This window comes from Thunnus albacares, chromosome 7, assembly GCF_914725855.1.
Source record: "Thunnus albacares chromosome 7, fThuAlb1.1, whole genome shotgun sequence".
In the NCBI taxonomy this organism is placed as follows: Eukaryota; Metazoa; Chordata; class Actinopteri; order Scombriformes; family Scombridae; genus Thunnus; species Thunnus albacares.
Window position 1 is genome coordinate 12673194 of NC_058112.1, and position 16892 is coordinate 12690085.

At 39.9% G+C, this 16892-nt stretch overlaps 3 protein-coding genes across 9 annotated transcripts in view; 2 read left to right on the forward strand and 1 right to left on the reverse strand.

Annotated features, from left to right (window-relative positions):
- The window catches only part of phrf1 (PHD and ring finger domains 1), a 30774-nt gene extending 14710 nt beyond the window's left edge, over positions 1-16064 (forward strand). For 4 of the 6 annotated variants that reach the window (XM_044356118.1, XM_044356123.1, XM_044356121.1 and 1 more), the window contains 2 exons: positions 65-196; positions 389-1518. In XM_044356118.1, coding sequence (XP_044212053.1) covers positions 65-196; positions 389-553 — 297 coding nt within the window. In that variant the 3' untranslated portion in view covers positions 554-1518. Of the gene's footprint in view, positions 1-64; positions 197-388; positions 1519-16052 lie in introns of those variants that run through there. The other 2 variants (XR_006404120.1, XM_044356120.1) reach the window with 2 other exon arrangements.
- On the reverse strand, positions 2527-8204 carry irf7 (interferon regulatory factor 7). 2 transcript variants are annotated; one of them, XM_044356125.1, is made up of 10 exons: positions 8006-8204; positions 7477-7630; positions 6586-6757; positions 6390-6490; positions 6208-6259; positions 5976-6092; positions 5331-5530; positions 3708-3909; positions 3470-3585; positions 2527-3385 (listed from the first exon to the last, which is right to left on the reverse strand). In XM_044356125.1, the coding sequence occupies exons 1-10, from the start codon at positions 8011-8013 to the stop codon at positions 3209-3211; spliced, it is 1299 nt and encodes a 432-aa protein (XP_044212060.1). In that variant the 5' UTR covers positions 8014-8204; the 3' UTR covers positions 2527-3208. The 2 variants fall into 2 exon arrangements, with proteins under 2 accessions (XP_044212060.1, XP_044212059.1); XM_044356124.1 differs by having other exon boundaries at positions 5331-5533; positions 8006-8201.
- On the forward strand, positions 13752-15370 carry ascl1b (achaete-scute family bHLH transcription factor 1b). The gene has a single exon (XM_044356126.1). The coding sequence runs from the start codon at positions 13948-13950 to the stop codon at positions 14557-14559; it is 612 nt and encodes a 203-aa protein (XP_044212061.1). The 5' UTR covers positions 13752-13947; the 3' UTR covers positions 14560-15370.
- Positions 16065-16892: the final 828 nt, after the last annotated feature.

Genomic DNA, 16892 nt, shown 5'->3' on the forward strand with positions numbered 1-16892 from the left:
AGTTTCATGTCGCCTTTTGTATTAGATAAATATTATAGCTCCTTCCTACTTTTACTCCTGGCAGCAGTATTTGAAGAAGCTTCACATGCAGGAGAGAGCAATAGAGGAGGTGAAGCTAGCTATCAAGCCTTTCTACCAGAGGAGAGACATCAACAAGGATGAATATAAAGAGATTCTACGAAAAGCCGTCCAGAAGGTAGGTAACACTATATGTTTTGCCCAAGATATTAAAAGGTTTGTAACTGAACAACTTTGAATTGAACAACTTTAAGCCCCTCATATACATTTGAATAATAAGTTAAGGTATTTCTGTGTGCCTAAGGTTATCAGTTTAATGTGTTTTTCCTGAGAATTTAGTATGAAATGATCCTGTGTTCCTGGTCATCAGGTGTGCCACAGCAAGAGCGGGGAGATTAACCCAGTGAAGGTGGGAAATCTGGTGAAGGCATACGTGGACAAATACAAACATGCTCGGAAACACAAGAAAGGAGAGGATTTAGGGAAGGGACTGGAGGGACAGACTGAGGCCATGAAAACCTCTGATAGCCCATGAGGAGGTGTGAACCACTATAGGCAAGGACAGCTGCACCCATCACAAACACTCATTCATATTCATCTGTGTTTTACTTTGTGTCCTACCGTCGGGTGTGACCTCAAGTTCTCTGACACGGTTACATTAGAGTCATTTACTGCTTCAAGATGGAACATTTTCTATAATGTTGAGCTTTCTATCTTAATCGAATTTTGAGGAAAAACTTTGTTGATCACATGAACAGCACCCGCTGGTGTCTTGTGCTTGGACAGTCACTGCCAAGAACTGGTCTTTTTGTTTAGTACAGTTGAGAAACTTATGGGAGACTTTGAGGTTGTGCCTTAAAGAGGCAAATCTTTAAGACACTCCCATTGAGTGATAAATCAGGTAGCTTTCTCCACAGGCATATCACTGGGAGGAGGCATTGTGGGCTTTGAGTTTTCTGTGGTGTTTTTGTTTAGTGGGAACAAAGGGTTATTTATCAGTGGCAAAACTAATTTTGTTGGTTACAAAGTGGTATTAAAATATGCAGAGTATGCATATTTAAGAAGTTTGTCACATTAAGGAAAGACACTGTTATGCAATATTTGTAGAAACTTTATCAGTAGAGTAATTGAACAATTTTAGATTTTGTTGTAAATAATATAGATTTGATATATCCACTTATATGTTCCTTTCATCTGTGTTACCTCTTGTGAATGACTGGCATAAATGGTTTTAGTTTATAAGTTTATGTTTTGTATTTGGGAAATTTGACTCAGTAGTTTGAAATGAATAACGGAGTCACTTTTCTCAAATAACAGCCTCTTCCCTTTACACCTACTTGTTTTTTTTTTTTTTTTTTTTTTTAAACTTTTGCACCATTATCATCTTTTGAACCCATGAAATGTAAAAAACTGGGTTTTAGAGAACGAGGGGATATTTTGTTTTTATGCCAAACAAGTAAAAAATGAGTAAAAAAAAAAAAGTATCTTTTCCCAAAAAAACAAAAAAAACCACAAAAAAAAAACGGAGATTTAATTAGTTTTTTGGGCATTTTGTTCTCAAACAGCATCCTGTAAGCTATAGTATTTTCCAATGTAGGTATGATAAAAGTAAATACATGCCTTTAGTTGGGAATATTAAAAGTATCTTTTCATTGTTAACCATAAAGTGTCTGCAGTGTTAAATTAATGACTGCTTTGTCATTGTGTCTTTAGCCTAAACCTTACTCTTGATGACATCCCTCACTGCTCTGCATTGCCCTCTTTAACACAACTTTAAATGTTCATGGGAAACTAACTTTTGTTTGTTCACCATTTCTTTGTTGATACTACTTTGTTTGCCTACAGTAAAGACTAGTGTGTGGCTGGACTTGCCTTGTACTTTGTCATTACATTTTATTGGGCTTTATAAAGCGGAGGCGTATGAGTGTTGGAATCTAAAAGAAACAGGTGCTCATGTTTTTGTGAATGTGTTTTACTTTTATTCTGCATTTACTTGATCAAATAAGCCAGGTGTTTCTAAGAGGGAACACAAATATTAATAAATCACTGATGATAAATAGGGGTTGTCTGTATTTAATTCAAATACTTGCTCATATTCTATCCTGTTGTCATATATTAAGGATTTGGGACTTGTGTGGCAACATCTGAAGATATACTGTGAGAATCGTAGTAATGGCTCTTTCTACTTTTTGTCACCTGCCTGTAACCACCTGATATGTCTTTGCGTTACATTTCAAACTGAGCCACTGCAGACTGACAACAGCCTCTGCTTAGTCATTTGTATTTTCTTTTCCGGGTTTTAATAAAAAAACAAGATGTTTGTCTTCACTTCTCTTTGGGTTATAATGGAAAAATCTAATGCTGCAGTGTAAGGGCTCAGCATTGGGAGATAAGTTCATTTTGCTTTAAAAAAAAAAAGACTTGGTTTGGCTCTAAAAGCCACAGATTATACCCTAAAGTCAGTAATTATTAGCCATAGATGGCAGCAGATTAATAAACTGACACTCATTCAAGTGTTAAACTGTTTATTTGAAGTCTTAATAAAAACAGTTAGCTTTAGTGCAAAATGACTAGCAGAGTATAAAAATGCTTTGATATAACCAAAATCAAATCCTCAAGTGCAAAACACAATTAATAGCTTCATGACACATAAAAAAACTACACTATACATTACCTAACTATGCAATAATTTTGGATTTTACACGATTATAAATGTGACCAAAAAGCAAACACTTACATTTTAAAATAGATTTACTGACTATTGGTCATTATGGTTACTACTATATACATATATCAATTTAATGTACATTTTATTAAAAGAATTTGACATTTACAGTCACATTATTACACAATCATAAAAAGGGTTGATTATTAGATGCGACCATTGACCTTTCAGTTGAGTAATGTAACGGTCCAATGGTCGAGGGGTCAATATCTACAGTACTTATGTAGTGCTGAAAATGTCAGTTTTTACCAATGCTGATACATAACATAAACAGGAAATGCAGTTGAAAATGCATCAAAATAATTTTTTTTACAATTTAATGCTGTTCTCTTCTGCTAACCAGTTCATGTCACAGGATTACACATGTAATCCTACGTATTAGCGTAACTTGGGGTGAGAGCAGGATGTGATAGCTGAAATAGTTTCCATTGAAGGCCAGTGAAATATAAAACTTCACATCTGATTTTAGAAAGGCCCAGCAGCTCGCATCGACTCTTCAACTGTTGGCAGACCAAAGACTGAGTAAATGAGATCATAGAGGCTGTTGTGTGAGATCTGTAAGCTGACGTTGGAGCTGTGAAGAGACGACGCTCCATCCACCTGGGCCATCTCATGTAAGTATCGGCAGATCAGAGGGACCACCTACGAGGGCAGAGGGAAACACTTAAAAACTGTGCTGTATGTCTCTTCGAGGTAAAGCTCTGGAAAAATGGGGAAGCGCGTTACCTGGACTATGATAAGCTTCTTCTCCAAAGGTTTTCCATCAGGAAACTTCTCTCCAAAGCACATGTTGATTTTGTAGTTCGGAGAGCCACCGTTGTTCTCTTTAAACTGTCTCAGTTCTGAAACAGATGCAGGTTGAACCATTAATTTCACAGCACAAACCTAATGTCTTTAAATAAAAGGTAACACTACTAAAAAAAATAGTCTTATTCAGATAAATGAGCATGGGATCCACACCTACCATTCACAAACTTCTCAAAGCTGAGGAGCTCCACCACAGTATTTTGGGGCAGTTTTGTTGGGTTGGGGTGAGCTACACTGGGGTCACTGTTGCTGGCAAACACATGGCACCTGTCCTGCCTGTAGGCATAGATACCAGTGTCCCGCACCTCCAGGAGTAGACCTTTCTGAATACTGTTAAGGATGCGGTTGGTGTACTCAATCTGGTGTAAAGAAGGTTGGGATTAGGAAAAAAAATTTTCACCAATTAGGGCATACATATATAGACAATATGGACATACTAACAAATACAAAGGCAACGAGAGATGATATTGTTTTACAAAACAAAAAAGAACATGGATAGGTAATGGGACAGTAAAGAAAACCAAAATTAAAAAAATAAGCAGTTGGTGTGATCTGTTTGGGTTTGGATGCATTTCAGGCAAGTTTTGCAGGATGGGTTTGGTTTAGTATTATTAATTCTTTCTGTTCATTTTTTTGTGAATAGGAAAAATTTTTGTCTCCCTCCTGTGATGGATCAAAGTTCTTTGTGAAAGTGCAAACTCCAAATTTTTTAAAGCCCTCTATCAAAGTCAAAAAGGAAAATGTTATATTTTTAGAACCCATGTGCACCATTTTTTTTTAAACTTGCTCCTCTAAATGCTCAAATTCATCCATCACATAGTGAAGATATGAGCACTTCTTAAAGAAAAAATTAGACTGGGACATGTCACATACACTTGGTACTCTGGACTTTTTGACCACTTGTAGCACTTTAGAGCAATGTTTTTATTAGTGGGTCATTGTGTTTGCTCATGCATGTGTGCACAAGCACAAGAGTGACGAGATACACATTCCTGCCAATGGTTTCACACTAATGGAATACTCTTGACAAACATAGATGTAAACAATGCATGATTTTAAATTCTTTAAAAATGACCTTTGAACATGTTTTATGAGAAAGAAAATGCATTCAGCATCCTGAAAGATACAAACGATGTGTTTTGGTAACTAACACTCAGTGTGAACAGAAACTTTGTTTACAATAAAATTCCACACCTATAACTTCTATTCAACATTGATGGGGTATTGTGTGAAGGTTTTGGCTGCTTGTATAACAAGTATGCGAAGTTCATTTAGTCTGAAGTTGAACTTTCTATTTTTGGCTGTTAGAATCCACATTTACATGTAGGCTACTTACAGCCATAAAATAACCTTTGATGCTCAGATTATAGCCTAATGGCCAAGAAATGTATCCACACAGATGGGACATCACTGTCTTCCTGATGTTTCCAAAGGTGGATTGCCAAAATGATCTCAGTTGTACAGATACCAAAAAAAAGAGGTCCAGGAGGCCCATTGGTAACACAAATAGCTGAACCCAAGAGTGAAACTAGTAACTGAACCTTGCTAAAAGATGGTCATTAATTTTAAGCCTGTTGAGTTGCACTTCCTTATAGCACAGCAGCAGTTCTTTCTTTCTTCTGTGTTTACTTCTGTATTATTGTTTCTTATGTTTTTTGCATTTGTCAATTAAAACAAAAATAACAAAAATAAATCTGACATTTAACTGCAGGAAATTACTTCACAAAATTGGCCTAGTAATTTAGGTCACACAAAATGTCTATTTGACGTTATGGAGTACCTGTTTGTGGTCCAGCAGGCCATCAGTGGAGGGGAAGCAGAGATGAAAGGCATTGAGTTCAGGGGCCTCGTGCTGGTAGTGGAGCTGGAGACGGGCAGTGCTCAACACTGTCTTTAGCATTTCTTTTTTCCTGTAGTGGATGGAGATCTCCAGGTCCCAGATAGTTGGCTGCACAGGCAAACTTAAAACTGGTTGTGGATCTACTGTAAAGTAAAAACCAAAACATTAAGAATCACACGTTTCCGTAATCATTTTTAGGCTGCTCAAAATGTGATAGATGAGGTTTAAATCAGGAGTGGAACCATGAGTCATCTACACAAGACTGAGTCTGTCTCTGTAGCATGACTGTTGAGACATAGAGAGTTATATGCAAAAGTTTGGTTTTATTTAGTTTACATGGAAGAAATGTCCCGTTATGATGGATACAATGTTCTCTGTCTTAGCTGCCAAGCATCTCTTATAAATCTTGCTAAAACAAAAATCTCCATATTTAATTTTTAAAAAATCAATTTAAAAAAATCACCAAAATATGTTATTTCTCAAGGGGTGCCAAAACTTTTGCATACAGCTGTAGCATCCACTGCAGATTTCAGACTGAAGTTGATAAATAAAGATTCAAAAAAAAAAAAGTGTGGCTGAACATACCCTCGATGAAGGGCAGCTGATCTGGTAAAGGTTGCGTGAGGTTCTCAGCTGCTGCAACAGCAGGAAAGGTTCCAGGGACATCTGGATTGTCCTGGATATAGGTCTCTATCCACCCCTCTGTTATTGATAATTAAAAAACAGATTGAACTCCATTTAACCTTCACTATAAAGCACTTAAAATCATAAACAGGTGATGAGAATATTTGATGACTTATGTAGTAAGACACTGTACCAGGTGGAATGTTGCCAAGACCCAAGGCTGTGAAATTTTTAAGCAGATTGTACTGTTTGGAGAAAAAAAAGCCATTGTAAATAACAAAAAACACAATACAGATCAAACATCTACACTAATATGACCAAAATGACCAAACCAATTAACAAGGATGTGAAACTGCACTCTAGGCAGTACTGCACCTCATTTCCTGAGGGGATGTCCTCTATGGGAGAGCAATAGATATCCGGAGTCATGTCAGAATCTTCCTGGGAGTTTCGTGTTGGCAGTTGTTCATAGTTATCTGCAGATAAAGAAAACAAAACCACATTAATATCATCTCAAACTAAAGAAATGGTCAAACACTAGAAGGCCTGGATTAAGTAATCATCATCTTACACTCAGTGTTGATAATCTCATAGATTTTATGAGGGTCCTCAGAATTCTTGGAATTGTCCTCTATCATCTTGAAGCGCACGGAGAGGTTGTTCAGAGCGCAGCGGAAGTTGGTTTTCCACCTGGCCTTGTCATTAGGGAACTCATTGATTTTACCACTTGCTACTGCCCATGCCTGTGAAGCATACAGAGAGAAGTTAATGCCCAGAGGTAGAAAATAAATACATTTACTTGAGTACTGTACTTAAGTTTTATGGTACTTTCCATTTTGCAAGACTTTCTACTAAGGAGTTCCCTGCCGTCAAAACTGCCATTGCTCTTAAATTTAACAGAAATTTGTTTAATACAGGCTTATATTTTGAATTATGATAACTTGACAAACACATATTATGATCATAAATTAATTATATATGTGACTGCACCTCCCATTTCCAGGTTTATACTTTTGATCCATTAATACACAATTTACAAAGTTACTTCCAAACTTTTCTTAAGGAAATGTTTGAATGCCAAAATTTTACTTGTAAATTATTATCTTTCAAACATTTGCACAGTGTTATTGTTACTTTGACTCAAGGAAAGTGGAAGTGCCACCACTGGTTTGGCATGCTCTATAATTGCCCATCATAAATCAACACTCTGAAAGTAATAAAATGAAGGAATGCCTAATGAACTGTCATTATCATGATCTGCAGAACCATGAGTATTGGAGGAACAAGGTCATACTTGAAAGTTTCATTCATTCTCAACCTTAAGGTAGTAATAGAGCATTATTACGCTCGTTTCACATTATGTTGACAAAGCCATAAATACTTCATCTGATCATGTGTGCCAGATAACACAAGCATCGCTAGTATCAGGGTCATAAATTCAACAGAGGCAACCCAGACCTACCCGGAAGATTTTACTGTCCTCATCGTTGCAGTCCTTTCTGGAGTTGTGCTTCCAGGGGACCCTGAACTTATTTTGGCCCACATAGCACAGGCCCGTGTACTGGCCTGTCTCCACTTGCTCTATGAGCCAGCTGGCAAACTGTGGTTTGGGAGGGCTGAGAGGAAACATGACAGATCAATGTTGCGCTTTAAATGTCTCACAAGAAGAGAGAGGAAATACAATACCTCCCTCTCCCACACACACACACACACAGTGCTGTTAAAGCTACAGTGTTGTTTGTTTTGCACACATTACAAGGAGGTAAAATCTTATGCATAAACAACATGTAATCCTGACCAACATGGTCTTGCCAAACAATATTCAGCAACATGCACACTTTACCAGACTTGATAATAAATGGATTACACTTGTACTTAAGTACATAAACCTACATACACAATAAGCTCACCTCGTAACACACAAACACAAAGACACACAGGCTACTAGATGTGGAAGGGGAAGAAAGAGATGAAGATGTGTTTGTCCCTACCTTTGCATCTCTCAGCAGATGTGTTATTTCTTTAACAAAGTGTCGGGCGGATCTTTTGCATTTATAGACAAGACCCGGTGACATCATGTGAGATATCTGTGTCTCCTCCCTCCCTACGTGGGAGGACACGTTTTGGCATTTCCGACGTACGAATGGGTGAATTTCATTCGTGGATAGGCGCGACGTGTTTGCCTCACGCAGTATACAGCCTTGTTTTTGAGTTTGCCAGAACCGTGGAATTTCTCTACTGATCGAAAGTGAAAGTTGTGTTTCCGGCTGCGTTTAATCTCTGTATATTGCATCATCACGTCACCTGCATTTCATCATCCAGTTTTCTCAGCCCACGTTATGCTGGAGCCAAGCCTATTGCTCTGCAAGTATAGGCTCGTATTTGACTTTCATGATTAATCATCATCATCTTCATCATCATCATAATTCAGCGAAACTATAGGCTATAGTTTACAATTTTATGATATCTTACTATTTCCTGTGTTGTCATTAATTTACCAAATGAGACTCAGTTCGGGTTATTGCAGTTGGATCTCTGTAAATTTAACCTTTTTTATTGGGAGTGATGTCAAGCCTGTTGTACTGTGTAAAGTGTGTTTGCATTTGTAAAAATCCCAGTGAAATCATGCCAGAGCCACCTGTGGGTATAATCAGACTATAGTGCGTGGGGGGGGAGCCCCCTGGTTCATTGTGTGCAGCATTCTTATGAAATATCACATATCCTCACTTATGCAATGTGGTATTGTATTACACACAAATGAATATAGGAAGATAAACCATATTGGTATCACCTTCAAACTAGATTTCACACAATTGGACCTGTTGAAAAACAAAATCATACTGTAGCTAATCAAGTTGCCATACACCATTTGCTACACACTGAGCCTAGAGATCTTGGGCCCAGAGCATGTTTCTAATTCTGTTGCTACTGTCAGATCCCACTGTTTCTAAATTAAATGTGTTATGCTGAATTATGGCATAACATAAACAACAAAGGCTATAAAAAAGATGCACCGTACATCTAAAATATTCTGGTGCAAATAAAATATGGCCAAAAAATGACATCTGGGGTTTTAATATTTTACATAATATATTGTATGTCACACATAAAAACATTGAAAAGAAAGATACACTCTATACACTAATATGTGTTATTGTCAAACAACTTGTGATGTGATCTATGAAGTTAAAACAAATGACTTTGTGACACTCAGTTTTCCTTGTGATTATAGACAGATGACATTTCAGATACATTTCTAGAGAAATGTAAAAAGGGTAAAAAGGAATGTTTGATTGTTTTTTTTGTCTATATTTTAAATGTCTGTCTGTGTAAAATGTTTCCACCATTAAAGTTCTTGGCTGCCACAACATGCCACTGCATTTTTATTCAGCAGTGGCCTTCATTTATGTTCACATGACAACTGATGACTTTGTCAGTTGAGAGTATGAAAGCAAGTCCACCTGCTCTGACCTGATGTTCTTTTGGAGATATATTGCTCACAAAAATAGCATCCCATGAAACCACCCACTTGCAGTTAATTTAGACATATGATTCCACCAGTGAACATATATTTGTAATAATACTTTCAGAGTCAGAATCTTGCAGGTGTGGAGTTGTGTCATGTGAATAAGACAGAATATTTTATATTCAGACTGTGAGTGAGAGTGCAGTAGGGTTACATTTGTCTCATGACTTAAATTTTAGTCTATATCACTAAAAACCAATACCCAACTTGCTCCAAACAAAGCTTCACTTCCTCTTTCTGACCTCAGCGTTTCATAACTTCACTACGCAGGAAATTAAAATTTTTTATTTTCATCTACTCCTACTGCTCTTACCCATCCTTTTACCCAGAGTCACACTACAAAAAGTCAGGCACTAGCTGTTGCATTACAGTGCATGCTGAAGGTCACAAAGCTTTCTTCTCTTATCTTGCTTCTAAGACAGAAATGCTTTCTATTGTCAGACCACTGAACAGCTCAGTAAATACAGCTCACACACAAACATAGAGCGCAGCATATGTGTCAGGAATAGAGAAGCGATACATGCACTAATGAAGCACTTCTCTTTTCCTGAGCATCGGAAGCACAGCTCAGTTGTCGTAGATGGCCCTCTGGCCCTTCGCCTGATCATTGAGAGAATATGGAGAGGGTTTATATCCTGTTTTACATTTTTATTCACAACGCAAAGGCAATATCAGCAGGATGGATATGTGGATGGATGTGGAATATTTTGTGGCATTGTAAATTCTATTTTTGGTTTGACTGTTCATTACTTTCCAACTTTAAGCACTTGAGCACAGGCTCTGATCCTGTAGTGTGCCACTGTGTATTGCAAAAGATGCAAGAACATGAGGGTGAGATAGCAGGCCAGGGCCACCTTTATCTTGCCTGCGCAGACTCATAAAAATTGGGCCTTGAGAAGACACACTTGTATGAAGCAGGTGCACTTAAAGTAAACAATAATCTTTAAAGGGGATTTTTATCAGTTATTCTAGCTAAATCCTAAACTTTCCTTCCTCATTTATGATTTCCTCGTTATCTCTCTCTCTCTCTCTTAATCATCATCATCTCACCCTCATATGACACATATAAACATTGTTTACTTGAGGCATTGGCCCAGGAGTTTCAATATGTTTAGTGAACCTACTATGATTCTCATAAACAGCCACACCCTTACCTGTGAATAAGACTTTGGCGGGCTTCCACTCGAAATGTGTGTGTGTGTGTGTGTGTGTGTGTGTGTGTGTGTTTGTGTGTGGAGACGAGACTGAAACCAGCAATATTTGGTTAATCAGAGATGTTTGATAAAAATTTTGATCACCTTTTTTGAGATAGTTGAGACTGTCGTTTGATTTTCCACTATTATTGGACACACATGCACATACATTGACTCATCTTATTCTGCACATCTCAGCACGTATTTTCAAGACTGTCCATGACTCATTGTTGGCAAATGAAGAGCTTCAAGAGTTTCCTGTAAATGCTGAATGCTTCTGGTTATGTGTGTTTTGGGTTGTTGTCTTGCTTAAGGTTCCATGATCTTTAACTGATACATTTTGCTGACTCGAGTTTGACGACAAAATTCTTTGGTCATCTGCGGGGGATTTCAATATACCAGATAGCCCTAAAGGAAGTGAGGAAGTTAATCTTTCTATTTGTCAAAGAGACAGTGTACAGCAGGCTTTGATAAATAGCCTCCTGTAATAAAAATGACAACATTATTGTTGATACTGTCAAGAACATTCCAAAGTGGCCAAGATAAATCATTTCACCATCAGTCATGTGGTTCAGCATTTTTCAAGAGAATTATTACACAAAAGCACAACTATGCAACACATGGTGTGTGTTGTAAGACTTCCTCGTCAGCGCAGGTTATCATAGTACATTTATAACAGTCTTATCAGATGTTGTGCTGTAGCATCAGGGCACATGCCATTTCAGAGACACTATAATAAGACCTGTGATAACTGAACAGATTTGTAACAGAGGGCTTTCATGTCTAATGTTACTCGGCGCCCTCTGGTGTTGACAGTGGAAGGCCAGGCAGAGGAAGGAGAGAAAGGGGAAATCTGAGATTTTAAGTAAAGATTGCCACATAAAGCACTGTCAATCTGAGAAGCATGCGGAAGCACACAGGCCAATGCAATTCTATATTACTGCTTAGTATTTATATTATATTATTATACTTATATTACCAAGAGAACACACACAGGATAAAAAAACTGTTACAGCAGGCAGTATCAAAATATGCAAGCATCTCACCTCGGCCTTCAAGAAAGAAAAAGACGATGATAATGAATGTAGACATTTTCTAAGAGGAGAGTGATTTTTCTTGGACATAAATTGACCAAATATGACATGGTGACACTGTAATTGCACCGTGGCTCTACTCAGTGTTTGAGGAGGCTGGTATGCTGTGTATCTACAGGCATGACTTGTGTTGAAATGTTAACTCTATTAAAAGTAAGCAAATTGTCTGAAAACACCAACATATTAAACTTAAACAAATGCACATCAAACAAAGGTTTAACCTTGAATCATGTGTTACATGTCGCTTATTTAGAGGCCAAAGTTGCACAGTTGAGAGCTAGCTAGCTTGGTAGACAGATAAACAATATAAAGGAAAGCAGATTGTGTGAGCTGTGTGATTTTGGAGAGGTCCTATTTTTCTTTTGTGCTGTACATACGATGATGATTTAAGAATTAATTTTCCATAAAATGGCTTGATAAAAACCCAGAAATATTCTGGTGTGCAGATTGTCTAATTTCGATGTGTTTAAGGCTTGTTCATTTTGTCTTAAAAGTCTGGAAGAGAAGACAAAATGGATTATTTGATGGTTTTTGGTATTTACTCTGATTTCTCCAGTATATACAGTAAATGTTTCCTTCAGTGATTTATGAATTTTGTTAGACAATGAAGGAGATCTAACTGTGAAAGTTGTTGGTTTTCTTTTATTTCCTTTATTTTGACTGTTTTGTAGCATTTTTTTTAAAATGACGCAATAATAAAAACGTTATATATAAATAGTGGATGTTAATATTAAGGGCAGTCTCAGGCCAGAGGAAGAGATGTCTAACCACTGGCTGTCAGGGAAATTCCCCTCACACTGACAGTGACTGGACTAAGTGTCAAGTCGAGTTACAAGAGGTAATTACTAATTTATCCCACCAGAGGCCGCACGTGTCCCATTTTTATTACATGACGGTCTTCACATTTCCATATAGACTGTCTCAGTGTCAGAGTTTGCTGGCAACGAGACTTTTTTTTTCCACGAGCTGAATCGTATTTCAAAATTTTTTCTGACAATACTGAATAAAAACTAATGCTAAGTAAAACGACTTATGTCAAACAGTGAAACTAGAGGTTGACTGCTGCTGTGTTCAACTATCCAGTCAGATGTGGTGCTGAAATACTGCATCCGTGCATCCGCAGTTAAAGTTAGGGTGAGGGTGCTCTGTGTGGTCTTCTTATAAGAGTCGCCTGTAAATCAATATATAACACTGAAGAAATGATTTTGCATTCAGATGGAAGCGAAAGAGTTGTTGAGAATTTGGCGAGCTTGGATTTCCAGCGATAACCTGCCAACAAACTGGACCTGCAGAGCTGAGAAGTTGAGAAGTGATGCGCTCTTTCAGAAGCCTACATGTCATAAACATGATGTTTACTTCTAAATGAATCGCGTCCCTACGCTAGCTTTGTAATTGCCAATTATTGCGCTGAGAGACACGCTTGCAATTTATTTTGCTCTGTAAAGCTGTAGCCTGGATACAGGAGAGAGCGTCCTTGGTATTTGTGATTGTAAAGAGCTAGAGGAGAAAGATGGCCGAGGGGGGAAGACTGATAATTTGAAGACTTGCCAGGGGTACATTGTCAAATTCAAAAGGCATTTCAAAGAACCAAACCATTCACTTTTTCATTCTCTCTTCTTTTTTTTCTTCTCTCTCTGTCTTTTTTCTCCTTTCTTTCTTTTCGCACGGTTGCAGGCCGTTTGAATCGACCAATGGGCCTTCAAGTTAGAGACATTGGAATGTAAATGAGCCCAGCGCGTGCTCCCGGCGCAGTGAAAGCTCGGGATTGTTTACTGAGCTCCCGGAGCCACGCGCCTGGCCCGGGGGGAGCCGGCGAGCAGAAGAATCACACAGCGGGGGCGGGGCCTCGCGACGAAGCGTGCGTCTCCAAAAAGGGGTGGGTGGGGTGTGTGTTGGGGCGCGTGTTGAAAAAGAGGAGTGCTGCCAAAGTTTGGGTCAGATCGGCTCGTGGAGTAAGCAGTCAAGAGAGACTTGGACTAGAGTTAGCCACACGGTCCCCACGCGAAGGACACGAGAGCTGTACACTGCCACCCCTTTCCGCTCTTCCTCCTCTCCTTGTCCCACTGTTTGAGGCTGCACTCGCACTCCGCATCTGTCACTTCAGAAGAACTGTCAGCGAGATGGAAACTACGACCATCACTACCACGCAGACTGCATTCACCTTTGGACTTACTGAAAGACGCGCCAGCATCAGTCTGCACGCCCCGGCGCAGGACTGCGCAGTCCCCGCCGTGCACCCCAACAGCAGCGCTGCTGGCTACCAAAGCAAAACCAAGGTGCTGAAGAGACAGCGCTCCAGCTCGCCGGAACTCCTCCGCTGCAAGCGGCGCCTGAGCTTCAACGGCCTCGGCTACTCCATCCCTCAGCAGCAGCCTGTGGCCGTTGCCCGGCGGAACGAAAGAGAGAGGAACCGGGTCAAACAAGTCAACATGGGTTTCCAGACGCTGCGTCAACATGTGCCTAACGGCGCAGCCAACAAGAAGATGAGCAAAGTGGAGACCCTGAGGTCTGCGGTGGAGTACATCAGGGCTTTACAGCAACTTCTGGACGAACACGACGCTGTGTCCGCTGCTTTCCAGTGCGGGCTGCCATCCCCGACGCTCTCCAACAGCTACTCCGCCGACCCGGAGTCGCCTCACTCCACCTACTCATCGGATGAAGGTGGCTACGAGCCTCTGAGCTCAGAGGAACAGGAGCTGTTGGACTTTACAACCTGGTTCGACAGGTACTGAGGCTGACAGCATCAGAACAACACAGCAGCGTCTGTGCGTAAAAGCGGCTGTCTTCTTTCAGAAATGCTGACAAAGACTTGATAAAGGCATCAGATCAGTCTTGCCCTCCGTGCTTGGAAGTGATCTGTTGCCTCCCTCCCTCACCCGGGCAGCTTCTGCAGGAGTAAAGCAATAGTGAGAAAGAGAGGGAGAGAGAGAGCGAGAGGGAGGGAGGGGGAGCCTCTTGTTGCATAAATAGTCGCCCTGATGTCCCTACAAGAAGGAGGGAGTTGGACAGTGTAACGTTGACGCGTGGAAGTAAAGAACTGTTGATGTTATGTTTGAATAAGTGCAATTAATACGTGACACAGCAGGCTCTGCAGAGACGGTGCTGTAGATCAAGAGGACTTGTTTGATGAGTGTTTCATCAGAGCAGGACTGCCTTCCTCAGCTGCCACGTCTGTTGGAAGACAAAACAAAGATGATGCGTCTACAGACTTTTTTTTTTCTCCGTGATGTACATTTCTTCCCTTTCCTAACGAAATTGTATTAGCCTATACAACGAGTTGTTTAACATGAAGACATATTTTTGTACACTGAGTCAAGCAAACAATGTTCTTGAACAACAGTCACTGCCACTTTTCCTGACAGCGTTTAGAGAACCGTGCTGTCATTGAGGAAGTGAGTTGGCATGTATGAGTTGTGTGACTGGACAGCAATATCAAGGCTACTACCTGTGACAGATTGTAGTTGTTTTGTTTTTCTAAAATAGGTGGTAAGGAGACCTTTATTAATGTATGCACTTGTTCTCCATTTCCAGTAGCCTAAAATGTAAATATTTGATTTTAACAGATATATTTTGTGTAAAACAAGTTTTATAAATAAAGATGAATCTATTTATATTATATGCTTTTGCAGTGGTTTGGTTCTTCTGCTGATATTGCATACGTTTATACTCGTGTGTGTGTTTGTGTTTGTGTGTGCGTGCGTGTGTGTGTGTGTGTGTGTGTGTGTGTGTGTGTGTGTGTGTGTGTGTGTGTGTGTGTGTGTGTGTGTGTGTGTGTGTCTGTGAGAGAGAGAGAGAGAGAGAGAGAGAGACAGAGAGAGAGAGAGAGAGGGGGAGAGAGAGAGGGGTGTGTGTCGGTGGCGGTAATTGAGCAAACTAGGGAGCTTCTCTTCTATTCAAAGCCCCTCCATGACCTTTTCCCGAGTTGGTTGGGCACACGGGGGAAAATTGCGCAGCTGGGTGAGCACTCAATAACCATTATAGACGTGCACCTTCTACAGCGCTTTGTCTGCATTCAGGACGGGGAGATTAATATTACGTTTCATGCATTGCATTGTTTCTTTTGCATACTCTGCCTTTACCCAATAGCCCAGAGGGCCTGGAGCAGAGGGAGGGGGGGAGGAGGGGTGCAATTCACTCCTCTCAAAGGGTATAGACACTTTGAAATACGGCCTGGGGAAAGTCAGCAAGACAATGAGAGGGTCAAAATTCTTATTGCCCGATTGAGATCAATCTAAATAAAACCTGGGGTTGTAGACTAGTTGTATCCCCAACTGTGTTTTTCATGGCGCACACAGCCCAATCAAAAAGCCCATCTCCGGCGAAATGGGGAGCACAACGCCCCATTGTGAAGACTATTGTGTGCGCCTTTGCGCCTCATTATGCGAATTATGGAAGATTTTCTATTGTAAATAAACACTGATGCCAAATTCAGCGAGGCAGAACGAGAAATAACGAGTTTAATTTCACCTGGTGCTCTCTGTGGGAGTGGAAAATCAGCAACAAGAGAAGCTGATTGAAGCTGGTTTTATAGTCCGAGTATTTTCTAATAAATTCAAATAAACTAGAGACAGCCAGCACTGAGCCAAAAATAAAGCAGCGAATATTAGCGATAGTTGTAGGTCAGAACAACACAGGTTTCACTTCTGGACTTTGGAAATCTTTCTAAAAAAGTAACAGAGAGAAAGTTGTGTGGGATATTCTTTTTCTTGCACCTGAAAGTGTGCCACGCGCATATGCATGCATGTGCTCCCTCTCTCTGTCTTACACACACACACCAACACACACACACACAGTGCACAAGTGCAGCCTGCAGGTGTAAGCCACGTGCCTGTACTTGGTGACAAAGGCTCAGACGCTCCGCTCCCATTGGTTAATGGCTCGCGTATGTGAGCCCTGTCGGTAAAGGCAGTGACAAAATCAAACAAGTGATAAATGACATTAATTACGCTCTGCTGTATAACCTCCTACGTCACCGGGACTCAAATAGACAAATCAATGTTGGGCGCAAAATACCCCGCTGGTCCATTATTATACGGTCCAAATGGAGTTTCTGATGTCCTTCAGT

Bases quoted from the DNA above. Each gene is read 5' to 3' on its own strand.
- irf7 (XM_044356124.1), bottom strand. The intron at 6,491-6,585 runs GTAAGATGATGA...CTTTATCTGCAG, and splicing joins TGAGATTATCAACACTGAGT to ATAACTATGAACAACTGCCA. The intron at 3,586-3,707 runs GTAGGTGTGGAT...CATCTGTTTCAG, and splicing joins CTTTGAGAAGTTTGTGAATG to AACTGAGACAGTTTAAAGAG.
- ascl1b (XM_044356126.1), top strand. From the start codon at position 13,948: ATGGAAACTACGACCATCACTACCACGCAGACTGCATTCACCTTTGGA.